Raw genomic sequence first — 16,618 nt, 5'->3', positions numbered from 1 at the left:
TCTGCTCTTTCGTGTGAGTCTCCTTTTCTGATTTTTCATCAGGATAAGGCGGTGTTGCGAACTTCTTTTGAATTTTTACCTAAAGTTGTGAATTCCAACAACATTAGTAGAGAAATTGTGGTTCCTTCATTATGTCCTAATCCTAAGAATTCTAAGGAGAAATCATTGCATTCTTTGGATGTTGTTAGAGCTTTGAAATATTATGTTGAAGCTACGAAATCTTTCCGTAAGACTTCTAGTCTATTTGTTATCTTTTCCGGTTCTAGGAAAGGCCAGAAAGCTTCTGCCATTTCTTTGGCATCTTGGTTGAAATCTTTAATTCATCTTGCCTATGTTGAGTCGGGTAAAATTCCGCCTCAGAGAATTACAGCTCATTCTACTAGGTCAGTATCTACTTCCTGGGCGTTTAGGAATGAAGCTTCGGTTGACCAGATCTGCAAAGCAGCAACTTGGTCCTCTTTGCATACTTTTACTAAATTCTACCATTTTGATGTATTTTCTTCTTCTGAAGCAGTTTTTGGTAGAAAAGTTCTTCAGGCAGCGGTTTCAGTTTGAATCTTCTGCTTATGTTTTTTGTTAAACTTTATTTTGGGTGTGGATTATTTTCAGCAGGAATTGGCTGTCTTTATTTTATCCCTCCCTCTCTAGTGACTCTTGTGTGGAAAGATCCACATCTTGGGTAGTCATTATCCCATACGTCACTAGCTCATGGACTCTTGTTAATTACATGAAAGAAAACATAATTTATGTAAGAACTTACCTGATAAATTCATTTCTTTCATATTAACAAGAGTCCATGAGGCCCACCCTTTTTTGTGGTGGTTATGATTTTTTTGTATAAAGCACAATTATTCCAATTCCTTATTTTATATGCTTCGCACTTTTTTTCTTATCACCCCACTTCTTGGCTATTCGTTAAACTGATTTGTGGGTGTGGTGAGGGGTGTATTTATAGGCATTTTAAGGTTTGGGAAACTTTGCCCCTCCTGGTAGGAATGTATATCCCATACGTCACTAGCTCATGGACTCTTGTTAATATGAAAGAAATGAATTTATCAGGTAAGTTCTTACATAAATTGTTTTTTATCCCATCGATTGGTTTATGAATCAGGAGGTATTTAACTAGATTGTGATTTAAGCAAGAGGCCATGATATATAGTTCTGGCCTGCCTCAACCACTCACAAACTACCCCAATATTGTGCTAGATCTCAGGATCCACAGGCCACTCTCATAGATGCCTTAGTGACTTCCTGGTTGTTCAATCTGATTTACATCTTTCACCCCATTGTTTTGCTATCCAAGGTGATAGCTAAGATTAAAACAAGAGCGAGCATCTGTAATTTTGATTACTCTTGCATGGCCTTGCAGGACTTAATATGCAGAACTAGTCCAAATGTCCTCCAATTGCTTTGTTCTCTTGGTATCATTTGTTAAAAACCATACCTAGATAGGCTCAGGAACAGCAATGCACTGCTTGGAGCTAGCTGTCGACTAGCAGCTGCACATATATGCCTCTTGCCATTGGCTCGCTGATTTGTTCAGCTAGCTACTGATGGTGCAATTCTGCTCCTTCAACAAAATATATATAAGAGAATGAAGTGGTGGGAAGGATGAAAAGCTCTGTTATGTTTTTTTTCCTCCTCCTGTTGGACTGGAGTTTAAGCCCACATGTGATGGCTCGTGGACCCTCTCAGCGTCCTGAAAGAAATTAATTTATCAGGTAAGCATAAATTATGTTTTCTAATACCAGAATGGCTTGGTCTGTATAACACTTTTATCTACATCTATTTTGGGTACATTTACTAATGCACCATACCTATATTGGGTAATAACTTAGCGCAAGTTTGCAAATTGAGTGAATTCCACTCTGTTAAATATAATTAATCTTTTTCGTTTTTCTTTCTTTTTAAAAAAAAAAATATATATATATATATATAGGTGATAAAGTACAGATTGGAGCAGATATTGTGCCAGAGGTGCAAAACGTTGACTTGAATCCTGGAGAGAACCAAGAAGGTATAAATGTATACGTTTTTCCCTTTACTGCCACTTATAAGTTACCACTTTAATGCTCTGGTTCTTACAGAGGGCTGCAACACATTGCAGAACCTTGGGTTGTAGCCATCTCTAGAATTATGAAATCAATATTTGCTAAATCAAAATGATGGTTTCTGCTGTAGTCACTGACTGAACAGTTATTTTTAATTACATAATATATCCCTTCATTAATTTTGGACTAGCTGAACTGAATGTAAGTCTGAGACCCTGAACAAGATAGAACCACGTTTTGCCGATATTTACTTCTGATGTGGGATCTTAAAGGGACATGAAACCCAAAATGTTTCTTTCATGGTTCAGATAGAGAATACAATTTTAATCAATTTTCCAATTTACTTCTATTATTTAATTTGCTTCCTTTTCTTGTTATCCTTTTCTGAAAGGTTTATCTAGGCAAACTAAGGAGCAGCAAAGAACCTAGGTTCTATCTGCTGATTGGGGGCTGCATATATATAACGATTATCATTGGCTCACCCATGTGTTTAGTTAAAAACAAATAGTGCATTGCTGCTTCTTCAACAAATTATACCAAGAGAATGGAACAAATTAAATAATAGAAGTAAATTAGAAATTTGGTTAAAATTGTATTCTCTATCTGAATCATGAAAGAAAAAGTTTGAGTTTCATGTCCCTTTAAGTAATTTTTAGTATAATTGTTTGCATGTCCTAAACTTTACTGATTTGGCTTACAGGCTTTGTCCTTACCACCTCTATTGGAAGCTTACTGCATAAAGAAATGCTTTACAGCTAAACTAAATTTTCTCATTTAATTCAAAGGGACAGTCTTCACCCGTATTAACATTAGCCTATACCTTAGATCGTGTTCCGATTTTCCTAGCTCACCCCCCTCTACCCTAATGAGTCTGCTTCACAAACGGAGGTATTCGAAATCAAAACTTTGATTCTAATCGTTAAAAATGGCAGACAAGCTCCGCCCATTCCCTTCTCCTACCTTGAACTCCCCTTCTCTTTGTATCTCATACTCGTTCACATACAACCACCTACGTAATTACCGTGTAAACACGCATGCTCCTATTTACGGAAGTGATGTAGAGGAAGTCTGTCTGTGCAGCAGGAAAATAACTAAGCCGAGTGTTTTTTTGCATGCGCTAAACAACAAAAGCGCAATCCTGTTTTTTTAATCGGTGATCTAATTTTGATTGGAAGTAGATTCTATATGATGTAGTTAATAGGCGGAGCTGGTCAGCCATTTATAACGATTAGAATCAGAGTTTGATTACTAATAACTCAGTTTGTGAAGCAGACTCGTTACAGTAGAGGGAGTGAGTTAGGACAATCTGAACTTTATCTAACGTATAGGCTAATGTTAATATGGGTGTAGACTGTCCCTTTAAATGAACAGTAAAGTAAAAAAATAAATGTTTATGATTCAGATGCAGCATGACATTTTAAACAATTTTGTTCTATTATCAAATTCGCTTTGTTCTCTTGTAACCTAATGATCAAAACTTCACTGGGCCAGAAGTGAAAAACCAAACCGACACTCGCAGAGGCTGCTCTCAGGGAATTGTCTAAAAATGGTGGCTATCCCTGCAAGTTGCGAGTTGTCTCCCATAGAAAGTAATGGAACTTGCTGGGAAGAACAGATTTAGCAGGGAACAGAGGGTGCAGTTTAAAAATTAAATCCTGCAGCGAATTCAGATCACATTACTCTGCTTTCAGCATATAGTATTTTACAGTAGCCTCTATTCCCATGTATACATGGTTTTGCCACCTTTCAGTCTGCATGGGAAAATGTTTAATGATAAGGGAATACACCAGCCCTGGCAGAGAAATGTCAGCTACTCTCATGGAACGTCCCTGTTCAGCCCACTAACAGAGGTGGGGAAACTGATTCAACAATAAGGAAATCGATTCCTTCAATACGAAGTTTAAGGTTTCCCTAAAATACAATTTATTCCAGAACAATTTCGTTATCATTTATAATGTGAATAACTAATACCGTTTTTACTGTATATTTTTATTTAAATATATTTTATGTAAAGATTATAAATTACAAATCTTTGTGAGCACTATCACCTTCACATACTAAAAAGCAGGTAAGACCCCTTTGCGAGACACTGTTCTCAAGGTAAAAACTGCCTTTTTAGAATTGGGACAGGGGCCTCTTAGAAAATCTCACAAGCACAAAGTTTGTTAGATCATCTGACCCCAGGTATCCTTTATTGAACAGTAAACCTAGATAGGCTGATAGAAGCTTTGGAATGTGCATGTGTTTTTATCACTCTGTGGCAGCAGTGTTTTGCAACTATGCAGAACACGCTATAAACGTTGTTGCAAACTGCTGCCAGCTGGCTAAAGACTCATGCACGCTCCTAAGCTTACCTAGGATTAATCTTTAACAAAGGATAGCAAGAGAACTAAACAACATTTATAATAGAAGTAAATTGGAAGTTGTTTAAAAAATCAATTTAATTTTGATTTTACGGTTTCTTTAAAAGGACATAGTGCTCAAAATGTTTGTAAATTAGCAGCAATTAACCATTTTTCTTTCTAATGACACGATGAGTCCACTGATCATCTAATTACTATTGGGAATATCACTCCTGCCCAGCAGGAGGTGGCAAAGAGCACCACAGCAAAGCTGTTAAACATCACCTCCATTCTATCCAACCCCCAGTCATTCTCTTTGCCTACGTTCGTGTAAGGAAGTGGTAAAGTTAGGTGTCATAATAACTCTTGATTGAAGAATCTTTTCAATTTGCAGTACCAAGTATGTGCAGTTTTTCCTCCAACTTGTGGGACATAATTCTCACTGCGCCTCCCTCATATTTAAATAAAAGTTGCTGCCCTTATTATTATTTTCCACAGGTCAATGTGAGGGAAAGTGCTAATTTATTTTCTTAAGATGCTTTAAGGTAAAGACATGGCACTTTACTAACAGGGATATTTAATACATTACTCCTAGTGTTGTAAGGGGATTATGTATGGCAGTATTGCAGGCACTTGGGGACTTGAGGAGAACTTTGCTAATTTTGGTGGTTTTATTAATGTTTTTTGCATTAAGATGTCTGCTGAGACGTTATTTAGACACGCCCACGATGGGGGGGGCTTGTGTGAGGTAAAAATGTATCTATTGCGCATTTGTTATTCTCTTACGTCCTGTGTATGGAGGAGAGATATCTGCATCTTATCATTTTTCAAGTTTAACTGTCATTTGTTAGCCTGTCATTACTGAAACAGCACCAGTTTGGATTCTGGTTTTAAAAAATAAAGCAGTTTCCTTTTAAATAGGCACCTCAGCAAAGCTATTGCTGAGGTGTAGAGGCTGTTTGAGGTGTTATTAAAGGGACAGTCTAGTCAAAATTAAACTTTCATGATTCAGATAGTGCATGCAATTTTAAACAACTTTCCAATTGACTTGTACTAGTTCATGTGTATCATATAGATTACATTGTGCTCACCCCTGTGGAGTTATTTAGGAGTCTGCACTGATTGCCTAAACTGTCTTTCAAAAGCACTAAGATAAGGGGGCAGTCTGCAGAGGCTTAGATACAAGGTAATCACAGAGGTAAAACATAGATTAATATAACTGTGTTGGTTAAGGGATTATCTATGTTTTTAAACAATAATTATTCTGGTGTAGACTGTCCCTTTAAGCCGTTTTTATTACTCAATATCTTGTAAAAGAAAGCAGTTCCGTTTTTGTATTTGTTAAAAAATTAAAGCAGTTTTATTTTAAAATTTAAAGAAACAGTAACGTTTTTTTCTTTATTTAAATTGTTCCTAATTTAATTATTTAATTCTTTATATTTATTCTGTTAAAATGGACCAATACTCTGTTACAGATTACAGATGTCCATTATGTTTGAATGCTAATATTGAACCACCAATTCCTTTTTGTTCCTCATGTGTTGAGAGAACATAAGGATAGATTTCTTGAGCCTATATTGTCTAAGACGGATGCTGTCCAGGAGTCTTCTGACACTGTAAGATATGCTGCATTTTTCTCCTCAGGTGTCCCAAATTTTAGTAACCATTAATTCCAGTACCCTGCGCTTCCTCTCAAGCTCCGACTGGGGTCTTCTTACAAGACATTGCTTCCCTCATGTCTTCTGCAGTTTCTGATGCGTTGTCTGCTTTTCCCATGCTACAGGGAAAGCGCAAGAGGAAGTCTAAAGAATCAGTGCGTAAGGTATCTGACTCGGTCGTGGCTATTCCGAATGTTTCCTCTCATAAATCTGAGGAGGATTTTTCAGCAGCATCTGAGGGTGAAATCTCAGATTCTGACAGTGCAATTCCTTCCTCTGATGCTGAAGTTGTATCCTTCAGGTTTAAGCTGGAACACCTCCGTTTACTACTCAAGGAGGTTTTGGCTACTCTGGACGACTCTGACTCTACTGTCACATTGTCAACCCTAAAAAGTCTAGTAAACTTAACAAGTATTATGATGTACCTTCCATGCTGGAATGTTTTCCCATACCAGATCAGGCTTCAGAAATTATTGGGAGAAGCCGGGTATTCACAAGCAGTGGTGCCTTCTGTTTAGGTTCCCTGTCTTGTCCCTCCCTTATCATCTGTGTCCAGTTGGGTATTGATTCCCAATAGTAATTAAATGATCTGTGGACTCATCGTGTCATTAGGAAGAAAACGAAATTTATGCTTACCTGATAAATTTATTTCTTGACACAATGATTCTACGGCCAGCCCTGTTTTTGATGACAGGATATTTTTTGTTATTTTATAAACCTCAGGCACCTCTGCACCTTGTTGCTTCCTTTCTCTCCTTTACTTTGGTCGAATGACTGGGGGTTGGACAGAAGGGAGGTGATATTTAACAGCTTTGCTGTGGTGCTCTTTGCTGCCTCCTGCTGGGCAGGAGTGATATTCCCTATAGTAATTAGATGATCCGTGGACTCATCGTGTCAAGAAAGTAATACATTTATCAGGTAAGCATAAATTTTGTTTTTTCTCATGAAAAATGATAGATAGTAACATGAAGTGCATATTTATATATAACTGGTATCTGTTGCTAGCTGGCTAATAGGGACAACCCCTACAGAAAAAAATGAGCACCCATCTCTGTCAAAAGCCTAAGTACTTTAATACATTTTGTAATGTTCTTTTTTAGATGACAGACCAGATTTTTAAATGCAAAATTTAATTTCTTTCATGTAATTGGCAAGTCCATGAGCTAGTGACGTAGGGGGCAACGTCTCCCAAACCCGTAAAATGCCTACAAATACACCTCCCACCACACCCACAACTCAGTTTTACAAACTTTGCCTCCAATGGAGGTGGTGAAGTAAGTTTGTGCTTAGTTTTTATGATTTTCTTCTATGATAAGCGCTTCTAAGCATTCTGAAGCCCATTTCCTCTCAGAGTACAGTGTTTGTCAGAGGGATTTGAAGAGAGCATCGCCTATTGATTTTATGGTTGCTCTAACAGGAAATCTTTTCAATGGTTCTCTGTTATCGGTCGTAGGGATTCATCTCCTTACCTCCCTTTTCAGATCGACAATATACTCTTATATACCATTACCTCTGCTGTTAGTTTTCAGTACTGGTTTGGCTATCTGCTATATGTGGATGGGTGTCTTTCGGTAAGTATGTATCATTATTTATGGTTTGGCACTTTATGTATTAATATAAAGTTTTAAATATATGTTTTTTTACTTATATTTGCCATGAGTCAGGTCTATGTATATTTCCCTTTTGCAGTCTAGGGAGTTTAGGAATAATGTTTGGGAAGTTTATTTTAACTTTTTTTCTTACCTGGGGTTTAGTCTCTTTCTAATTTGACTTGTTTCTCAATTATAATTTTTTTGCGGGCAAATCTAGGCTCGCGAGGACGCAAAATGCTGTCATTCTTGGCGTGAAATTTTTTTGACGCGAAGTTGTGCCTTTGATGACGCAAATTTCGTAATTTCCTGCGTCTTTGTTGACGCTAGTTGTTTTGAAGTTGCGTTTGTTATGACGCGAGTTGCGTAATTTCCTGGTGTTAGTTTTGTGCCAAAAAATTGTTTTTGCGTAATGTGTCATTCTTGGCGCCAAAAGTTATTTTGCCTCTATTACTCGCTGTTTTCATGACATTTTGAAAACTATTATGCCTGCTTTTTTATTTTTATTTTATTATTTTTTTAAATACTATCTTTATTTTCCTATCTACTGAAACTGTTACATTGTGGAAATTGAATGTTTTGCCTAATGTTATTTTTTCTATTTTTGTTACATTTTGCGAGATGTTTCATTCTGATCCTGACTCTGATGTTACTGTAGAAACTATGTTGCCCTGAAACACAATTCTATAAAGCTTCATTATTTAGCTGTTGTTATTTTCTTCAGCTCAATTATGTGGCATTTACTTATTTATTTTATGCTTAAAATGTTTCTACATGTACAATGACATTTACTGTTTTTACTTTTTCAGTTCATGTATTTGATTTCATCAGCAAACATCACATGTTACTGCTTTTACCATAAAGGTTATGACTGCTATTAAACCGTTAAGTAAACTTTCAAGGTCTTTTCAAAATTAAGATTTAATTAATTTTGTTCTGACCGACAGCATATTTAAGTTTATTCTACTGATGAAGGTTTTCTTTGGCTCAAAGGATCCTGTATCAGAGACCATTTTATTAAAAATTCTTATTATTTTTCATTTTGAACATTCTTAAGGAAAATTTGTCATTTTTAGCTTTTAGGAGCCTAGTCCTCCTATTAACTATGTTATTTTAAAATCGTGATTTTAAGATTTTAATTTGCTCCTGAGGGTTTTTCCTATTCAAGATACTATCTGTGTTATGTTCTTAAGAATGGTTTATCCTGATTTCCTTTTGGGATTGTACTGCTATTTCTATGGAAATTGGTACTTATTTTTAGGATTCTTTAGAGTTTGAATATAACCTTAGTAGAGCATATTCGTGTACTGTTTATATTTTTAGCTCAGCCTTTATCTGTGGCTGACATTTCTGTTCTTTCAACCTTTTTTTGTTTTTGAACAGTTAGCATAAGCAGTTTCAGATTCTCAAGTATATAACTCTGTTTATTTACTTCTGATGTATTAATTTTATTATGTTTACTATATCTATTATTATGATTTCAAATATATTTTATTATCTCTAGCTTGTTAGGATAATAATTTGTTTGATTTCTATTATCTCAACTATTTCTTGAGGTTTAGAGTCTTTTCTGCCCTACTTTTAGTCCGGTGATGTAGATCAGTTGGTGAATGTTCTGACTGCAAATGCTTGTTCTAGATCCAAGGGTCTTAGATTCATAATAACAATATAGGTCAATTTATTGTGTACTATTTATTTGGGTAATAATAACAACTGTTTTTTTCAGCTGCTAATTTGGTTAACTCCAAGTGCTAACACTGAAAAAGCATTTTTTTGTATCCTTCTGGAAGAAAACGCTATATAATTACTTGTTTTTCAACTGCATGAAGGTACGGTTCTCAAACCAGTTCTTCTGGGGGGGGGGGGGGGGCAGATTAAATTTGTTTTTGGATGATTTCAGTCCAAAATCTTTATTATTTTTTATTATTCTTAGGGACCTTCTGTGGGAAGATTCTTTCTTTCTCAGTACACTCTGTGAATTTTTTTCAGGAGTATTTATACCAGTTCTTTAGCAGGAATAGGGATTGGGTTTCTATTCAATTCTATTCTTTGTCCCAAAGAAGAAAGGTTTATTCAGTCCAATCTTGGATCTGAAGACTTTATATTGTTTTGTAAGAGTCTCAACTTTCAAGTTGGCGACTATAAGGACTATAATGCCTTTTGTTCAGCAAGGTCATTTAATGTCCACTAAATTTTACTGAACATTTATCCTCATTTTATTTCATTCAGACCACTTTTGGTTTTGAGATTCTCTTTTCTCCAACATAGGTGTGTCCGGTCCACGGCGTCATCCTTACTTGTGGGATATTCTCCTCCCCAACAGGAAATGGCTGGTCACATGATCCCTCCTAGGCTCCGCCTTCCCCAGTCATTCTCTTTGCCGTTGTACAGGCAACATCTCCACGGAGATGGCTTAGAGTTTTTTGGTGTTTAAATGTAGTTTTTATTCTTCAATCAAGAGTTTGTTATTTTAAAATAGTGCTGGTATGTACTATTTACTCAGAAACAGGAAAGAGATGAAGATTTCTGTTTGTAAGAGGAAAATGATTTTAGCAACCGTTACTAAAATCGATGGCTGTTTCCACACAGGACTGTTGAGAGGAATTAACTTCAGTTGGGGGAAACAGTGAGCAGACTTTTGCTGCTTGAGGTATGACACATTTCTAACAAGACTCGGTAATGCTGGAAGCTGTCATTTTCCCTATGGGAACCGGTAAGCCATTTTCTTAGTTTAAGTAAAAGAATAAAGGGCTTCATTAGGGCTTAAAAAACTGGTAGACATTTTTCTGGGCTAAAACGATTACTTTACTAAGTATATTTGGCAGATTATTACTTTTAATAGTTGTTAAATCTTGGGGATTGTTTTAATAAAAACGGCAGGCACTGTATTGGACACCTTTTTCATTGGGGGCCTTTTCTAGTCATAGACAGAGCCTCATTTTCGCGCCTCTAATGCGCAGTTGTTTTTGGAAAGCATGGCATGCAGATGCATGTGTGAGGAGCTAAGAACCACTGAAAAAGCTTATAGAAGGCATCATTTGGTATCGTATTCCCCTCTGGGCTTGGTTGGGTCTCAGCAAAGCAGATACCTGGGACTGTATAGGGGTTAAATGTAAAAACGGCTCCGGTTCCGTTATTTTAAGGGTTAAAGCTTTCAAATTTGGTGTGCAATACTTTTAAGGCTTTAAGTTACTGTGGTGAAATTTTGGTGAAATTTGAACAATTCCTTCATACTTTTTCACATATTCAGTAATAAAGTGTGTTCAGTTTGAAATTTAAAGGGACAGTAACGGTTTTATTGTAAAACGTTTTTTGTGCTTTGTTGACAAGTTTAAGCCTGTTTAACATGTCTGAACCATCAGATAACGATGTTCTATATGTATGAAAGCCAATGTGTCTCCCCATTTAAATATATGTGATATATTTGTGTCATAATGTCCAAACAAAGTAGGGATAATAATGCCATAGATATGATATTGCCCAAGATGATTCCTCTAATAAGGGGGGAGTAAGCATGGTACTGCATCATCCCCTTCTGTGTCTACACCAGTTTTGCCCACACAAGAGGCCCCTAGTACATCTAGTGCGCCAATACTTATTACCATACAACAATTAATGGCTGTAATGGATAATTCTATTGCATGCATTTTTTCCAAAATGCCTACTTATCAGAGAAAGCGTGATTGCTCTGTTTTAAACACTGAAGAGCAAGAGAACGCTGATGATATCTGTTCTGACATACCCTCACACCTATCTGAAGGGGCCAGGAGGGAGGTTTTGTCTGAGGGAGAAATTTCAGATTCAGGGAAAATTTCTCAACAAGCAGAACCTGATATTGTAACTTTTAAATTTAAATTTCAACATCTCCACGCACTACTTAAGGAGGTTTTATCTACTCTGGATGATTGTGACAATTTGGTCATTCCAGAGAAATTAGGTAAGATGGACAAGTTCCTAGAGGTTCCGGTGCCCCCCGATGTTTTTCCTATACCCAAGCGGGTGGCGGACATAGTAAATAAGGAGTGGGAAAGGCCCGGCATACCTTTTGTCCTCCCCCTATATTTAAGAAATTAGTTCCTATAGTCGACCCCAGAAAGGACTTATAGCATACAGTCCCCAAGGTCGAGGGGGCGGTTTCTACTCTAAACAAACGCACTTCTATTCCTATAGAAGATAGTTGTGCTTTCAAGATCCTATGGATTAAAGGTTAGAGGGTTTGCTTAAAAAGATGTTTGTTCAGCAAGGTTACCTTCTACAACCAATTTCATGCATTGTTCCTGTCACTACAGCTGCGTGTTTCTGGTTCGAAGAACTAGAAAAGTCGCTCAATAAAGAATCTTCGTACGAGGAGGTTTTGGACAGAGTTCAAGCTCTTAAATTGGCTAACTCTTTTTTATTTTAGATGCCGCTTTGCAATTAGCTAGATTAGCGGCGAATAATTCAGGGTTTGCTATCGTGGCGCGCAGAGCGCTTTTGCTTAACATCCCTTTCAAGGGTAAAACACTGTTTGGCCCTGACTTGAAAGAGATTATTTCAGACATCACTGGGGGAAAGGGCCACGCCCTTCCTCTGGATAGGTCTTTTAAGGCTAAAAAGAAGCCAAATTTTCGTCCCTTTCGCAGAAACGGACCAGCCTCAAATTCTACACCCTCTAAGCAAGAGGGTAATACTTCTCAAACCAAGCCAGCCTGGAGGCCGATGCAAGGCTGGAACAAGGGTAAGCAGGCCAAGTCACCTGCCACTGCTACCAAAACAGCATGAAGTGTTGGCCCCCGATCTGGGAAGGATCTGGTGGGGGGCAGACTTTCTCTCTTTGCTCAGGCTGGGGCAAGAGATGTTCAGGATCCTTGGGCGCTAGAAATAGTTTCTCAAGGTTATCTCCTGGAATTCAGGGAACTACCCCCAAGGGGAAGGTTCCACGGGTCTCAATTATCTTCGAACAGGCATTCTTACACTGTGTAGAAGACCTGTTAAGCATGGGAGTGATTCATCCTGTTCCATTAGGAGAACAAGGGATGGGTTTTTACTCCAACCTGTTCATAATTCCCAAAAAAGAGGGAACATTCAGACCTATTTTAGATCTCAAGATTCTAAACAAGTTTCAAAGGGTTTCATCATTCAAAATGGAAACCATTCGAACGATCCTTCCTACCATCCAGGAAGGTCAATTCATGACCACGGTGGACTTAAAGGATGCGTACCTACGTATTCCTATCCACAAGGAACATTTTCGGTTCCTAAGGTTCGCCTTTCTGGACAAGCATTACCTGTGGCACTTCCATTCGGATTCGCCACTGCTCCAAGGATTTTCACAAGGGTACTAGGGTCCCTTCTAGCGGTGCTAAGACCAAGGGGCATTGCAGTAGTACCTTACTTGGACGACATTCTGATTCAAGTGTCGTCTCTGTCAAAAGCAAGGGCTCATACGGACATTGTCCTAGCCTTTCTCAGATCTCACAGGTGGAAAGTGAACATAGAAAAAAGTTCTCTGTCCCCGTCAACAAGAGTTCCCTTCTTGGGAACAATAATAGTTTCCTTAGAAATGAAGGTTTTTCTGACAGAGGCCAGAAAATCAAAACTTCTAAGCTCTTGTCAGGTACTTCATTCTGTTCTTCTTCCTTCCATAGCGCAGTCCATGGAAGTAATAGGTTTGATGGTTGCGGCAATGGACATAGTTCCTTTTGCACGAATTCATCTAAGACCATTGCACCTGTGCATGCTCAGACAGTGGAATGGGGATTATACAGACTTGTCTCCGACGATACAAGTAGATCAAATACCCAGAGATTCACTCCGTTGGTGGCTGACCCTGGACAACCTGTCACAGGGAATGAGCTTCCGCAGACCAGAATAGGTCATTGTCACGACCGACGCCAGTCTGGTGGGCTGGGGCGCGGTCTGGGAACCCCTGAAAACTCAGGGTCTATGGTTTCGGGAAGACTCTCTTCTCCCGATAAACATAATGGAACTGAGAGCGATATTCAATGCTCTCAAGGCTTGGCCTCGACTAGCAAAGGCCAAATTCATAAGGTTTCAATCAGACATCATGACGACTGTTACATATATCAACCATCAGGGGGTAACAAGGAGTTCCCTGGCGATGGAGGAGCATCCGGGGGAGTGGGAACTCCATCTGGAAATCTTTGCCCAAATAACTCAATTATGGGGCATTCCAGACATGGTTCTGATGGCCTCTCGTCAGAACTTCATGGTCCCTTGTTACGGGTCCAAATCCAGGGATCCCAAGGCGACTCTATTGGATACAATAGTAGCACCTTGGATCTTCAACCTAGCTTATGTATTCCCACCGTTTCCTCTCATTCCCAGGCTGGTAGCCAGGATCAATCTGGAGAGGGCTTCGGTGACCTTGATAGTTCCTGTGTGGCCACGCAGGACTTGGTGTGCAGACCTGGTGAATGTGTCATCGGCTCCACCATGGAAGCTACCTTTGAGACAGGACCTTCTTATTCAGGGTCCATTCGAACATCCGAATCTGGTTTTCCTCCAACTGACTGCTTGGAGTTTGAACGCTTGATTTTATCAAAGCGTGGGTTTTCAGATTCTGTAATAGATACTCTTATTCAGGCTAGAAAGCCTGTAACTAGAAAAATTTACCATAATATATGGAAAAAATATATCTGTTGGTGTGAATCTAAAGGATTCCCATGGAACAAGATAAAAATTCCTAAGATTCTTTCCTTTCTACAAGAAGGTTTGGAGAAAGGATTTTCTGCGAGTTCTCTGAAGGGACAGATCTCTGCTTTATCTGTTTTACTTCACAAAAGGCTGGCAGCTGTGCCAGACGTTTAAGCGTTTGTTCAGGCTCTGGTTAGAATCAAGCCTGTTTACAGACCTTTGACTCTTCCCTGGAGTCTTAATCTAGTTCTTTCAGTTCTTCAAGGGGTTCCGTTTGAACCCTTACATTCCGTAGATATTAAGTTATTATCTTGGAAAGTTTTGTTTTAGGTTGCAATTTCTTCCGCTAGAAGAGTTTCTGAGTTATCTGCTCTGCAGTGTTCTCCGCCCTATCTGGTCCATGCAGATAAGGTGGTTTTTACGTACTGAGCCTGGTTTTCTTCCGAAGGTTGTTTCCAACAAAAATATTAACCAGGAGATAGTTGTACCTTCTTTGTGTCCGAATCCAGTTTCATAGAAGGAACGTTTGTTACACAATTTGGACGTTGTCCGTGCTCTAAAATTCTATTTAGATGCTACAAAGGATTTCAGACAAACATCTTCCTTGTTTGTTGTTTATTCTGGTAAAAGGAGAGGTCAAAAAGCAACTTCTACCTCTCTATCTTTTTGGCTTAAAAGCATCATCAGATTGGCTTATGAGACTGCCGGACGGCAACCTCCTGAAAGAATCACAGCTCATTCCACTAGGGCCGTGGCTTCCACATGGGCCTTTAAGAACGAGGCTTCTGTTGATCAGATATGTAAGGCAGCGACTTGGTCTTCACTGCACACTTTTACCAAATTTTACAAATTTGATACTTTTGCTTCTTCTGAGGCTATTTTTGGGAGAAAGGTTTTGCAAACCGTGGTGCCTTCCATCTAGGTGACCTGATTTGCTCCCTCCCATCATCCGTGTCCTAAAGCTTTGGTATTGGTTCCCACAAGTAAGGATGACGCCGTGGACCGGACACACCTATGTTGGAGAAAACAGAATTTATGTTTACCTGATAAATTACTTTCTCCAACGGTGTGTCCGGTCCACGGCCCGCCCTGGTTTTTTAATCAGGTCTGATAATTTATTTTCTTTAACTACAGTCACCACGGTATCATATGATTTCTCCTATGCAAATATTCCTCCTTTACGTCGGTCGAATGACTGGGGAAGGCGGAGCCTAGGAGGGATCATGTGACCAGCCATTTCCTGTTGGGGAGGAGAATATCCCACAAGTAAGGATGACGCCGTGGACCGGACACACCGTTGGAGAAAGTAATTTATCAGGTAAACATAAATTCTGTTTTTTAGATAAGCTTTACCAATTTGTCGCTTTTCCATTTTCTTTTCGAAAGATTCTGGGTACCCTTCTTTCTGTAATCAGACAGTAGGGTATTGTGGTGTTTCCTTATTTGGATGGTATCTTGCTATTAGCTTAATCTTTTTTCTTTTATTAGAATCTCTCATGAATCAACTAGTTTTGTTTCTTCAAGACATGGTTAAAGGATTTATTTTACCTTAGAGTTTTGTGATTCCTCAGACAAGGGTCATTTCTTTTTGGATTTCTATATGGATTCTGTGTTCATGACTTTGTCTTTATCGGACAAAAGTCGATTGTATTGATGTTAGCCTGTTTAACTTACAGTCTAGAACATTCCTTTTAGTGGCTATGTGCATGGAACTCTCTCTGATTTGGTGATTAGACTATCATCGTTTTATTCAGGGGCCTCCTTTTTGTTTGTCTTTCCTGGACTGTACTGACTTAATGGATGCAAGTCTTACAGGTTGGGGAGCTGTCTGAGGGTCTCTGACAGCACAAGGGGTTTGGAAACTTCTAGAGGCGAGGTTTCCAATCGATATTTTAGAACTACGTGTTATTTTCAGAGCTCTTTCAGGCTTGGCCTTTTTGGGAGAGAATTTTTCATTTTTTTGCTTTCAGACAGACAAAATCACAACTGTGGCATATGTCAATCATCGATTAGGGACTTGCAGTCCCTTAGCAATTAAGAAGTATCTTGAATACATTCTTAGGTGGAATTCATCTCCTGTCTAATTTCTACGACTTATATCTCAGGTTTAGACATTTGAGAGATGGATTATCTCAGCCGTCAGTCTTTACATCTGGGAGAGTGGTGTCTCTATACAAATGTGTTTTCTTAATTTCCCAGGTACCTTTTCAGGTCCAGGGATCCTCAGGCGGAAATGGTGGATGTATTAGCAGTGTCTTGGTTTTGCAACCTGGCTACATACTTTCGCCTCTGGTTTTTTTCTTCCAAGGGTGATTTTCAAGATCATATTGGAACAGTCTCAT

The 16,618-nt window shown here is 38.6% G+C and overlaps 1 protein-coding gene across 2 annotated transcripts in view; it reads left to right on the top strand.

The window, feature by feature from the left end:
- SLC38A10 (solute carrier family 38 member 10) overlaps nucleotides 1–16,618 on the top strand; it is a 244,458-nt gene that overhangs the window by 183,361 nt on the left and 44,479 nt on the right. For both annotated transcript variants that reach the window (XM_053706757.1, XM_053706748.1), the window contains exon 14: nucleotides 1,940–2,017. In XM_053706757.1, the coding sequence (XP_053562732.1) occupies nucleotides 1,940–2,017 (78 nt within the window). The remainder of the gene's footprint in view (nucleotides 1–1,939; nucleotides 2,018–16,618) is intronic.

The sequence above is a fragment of the Bombina bombina genome, chromosome 1 (genome assembly GCF_027579735.1).
Source record: "Bombina bombina isolate aBomBom1 chromosome 1, aBomBom1.pri, whole genome shotgun sequence".
Lineage (NCBI taxonomy): Eukaryota > Metazoa > Chordata > Amphibia > Anura > Bombinatoridae > Bombina > Bombina bombina.
The sequence above is the reverse complement of the archived record's forward strand: the minus strand, read 5'-3'. Positions and strand labels throughout refer to the sequence as shown.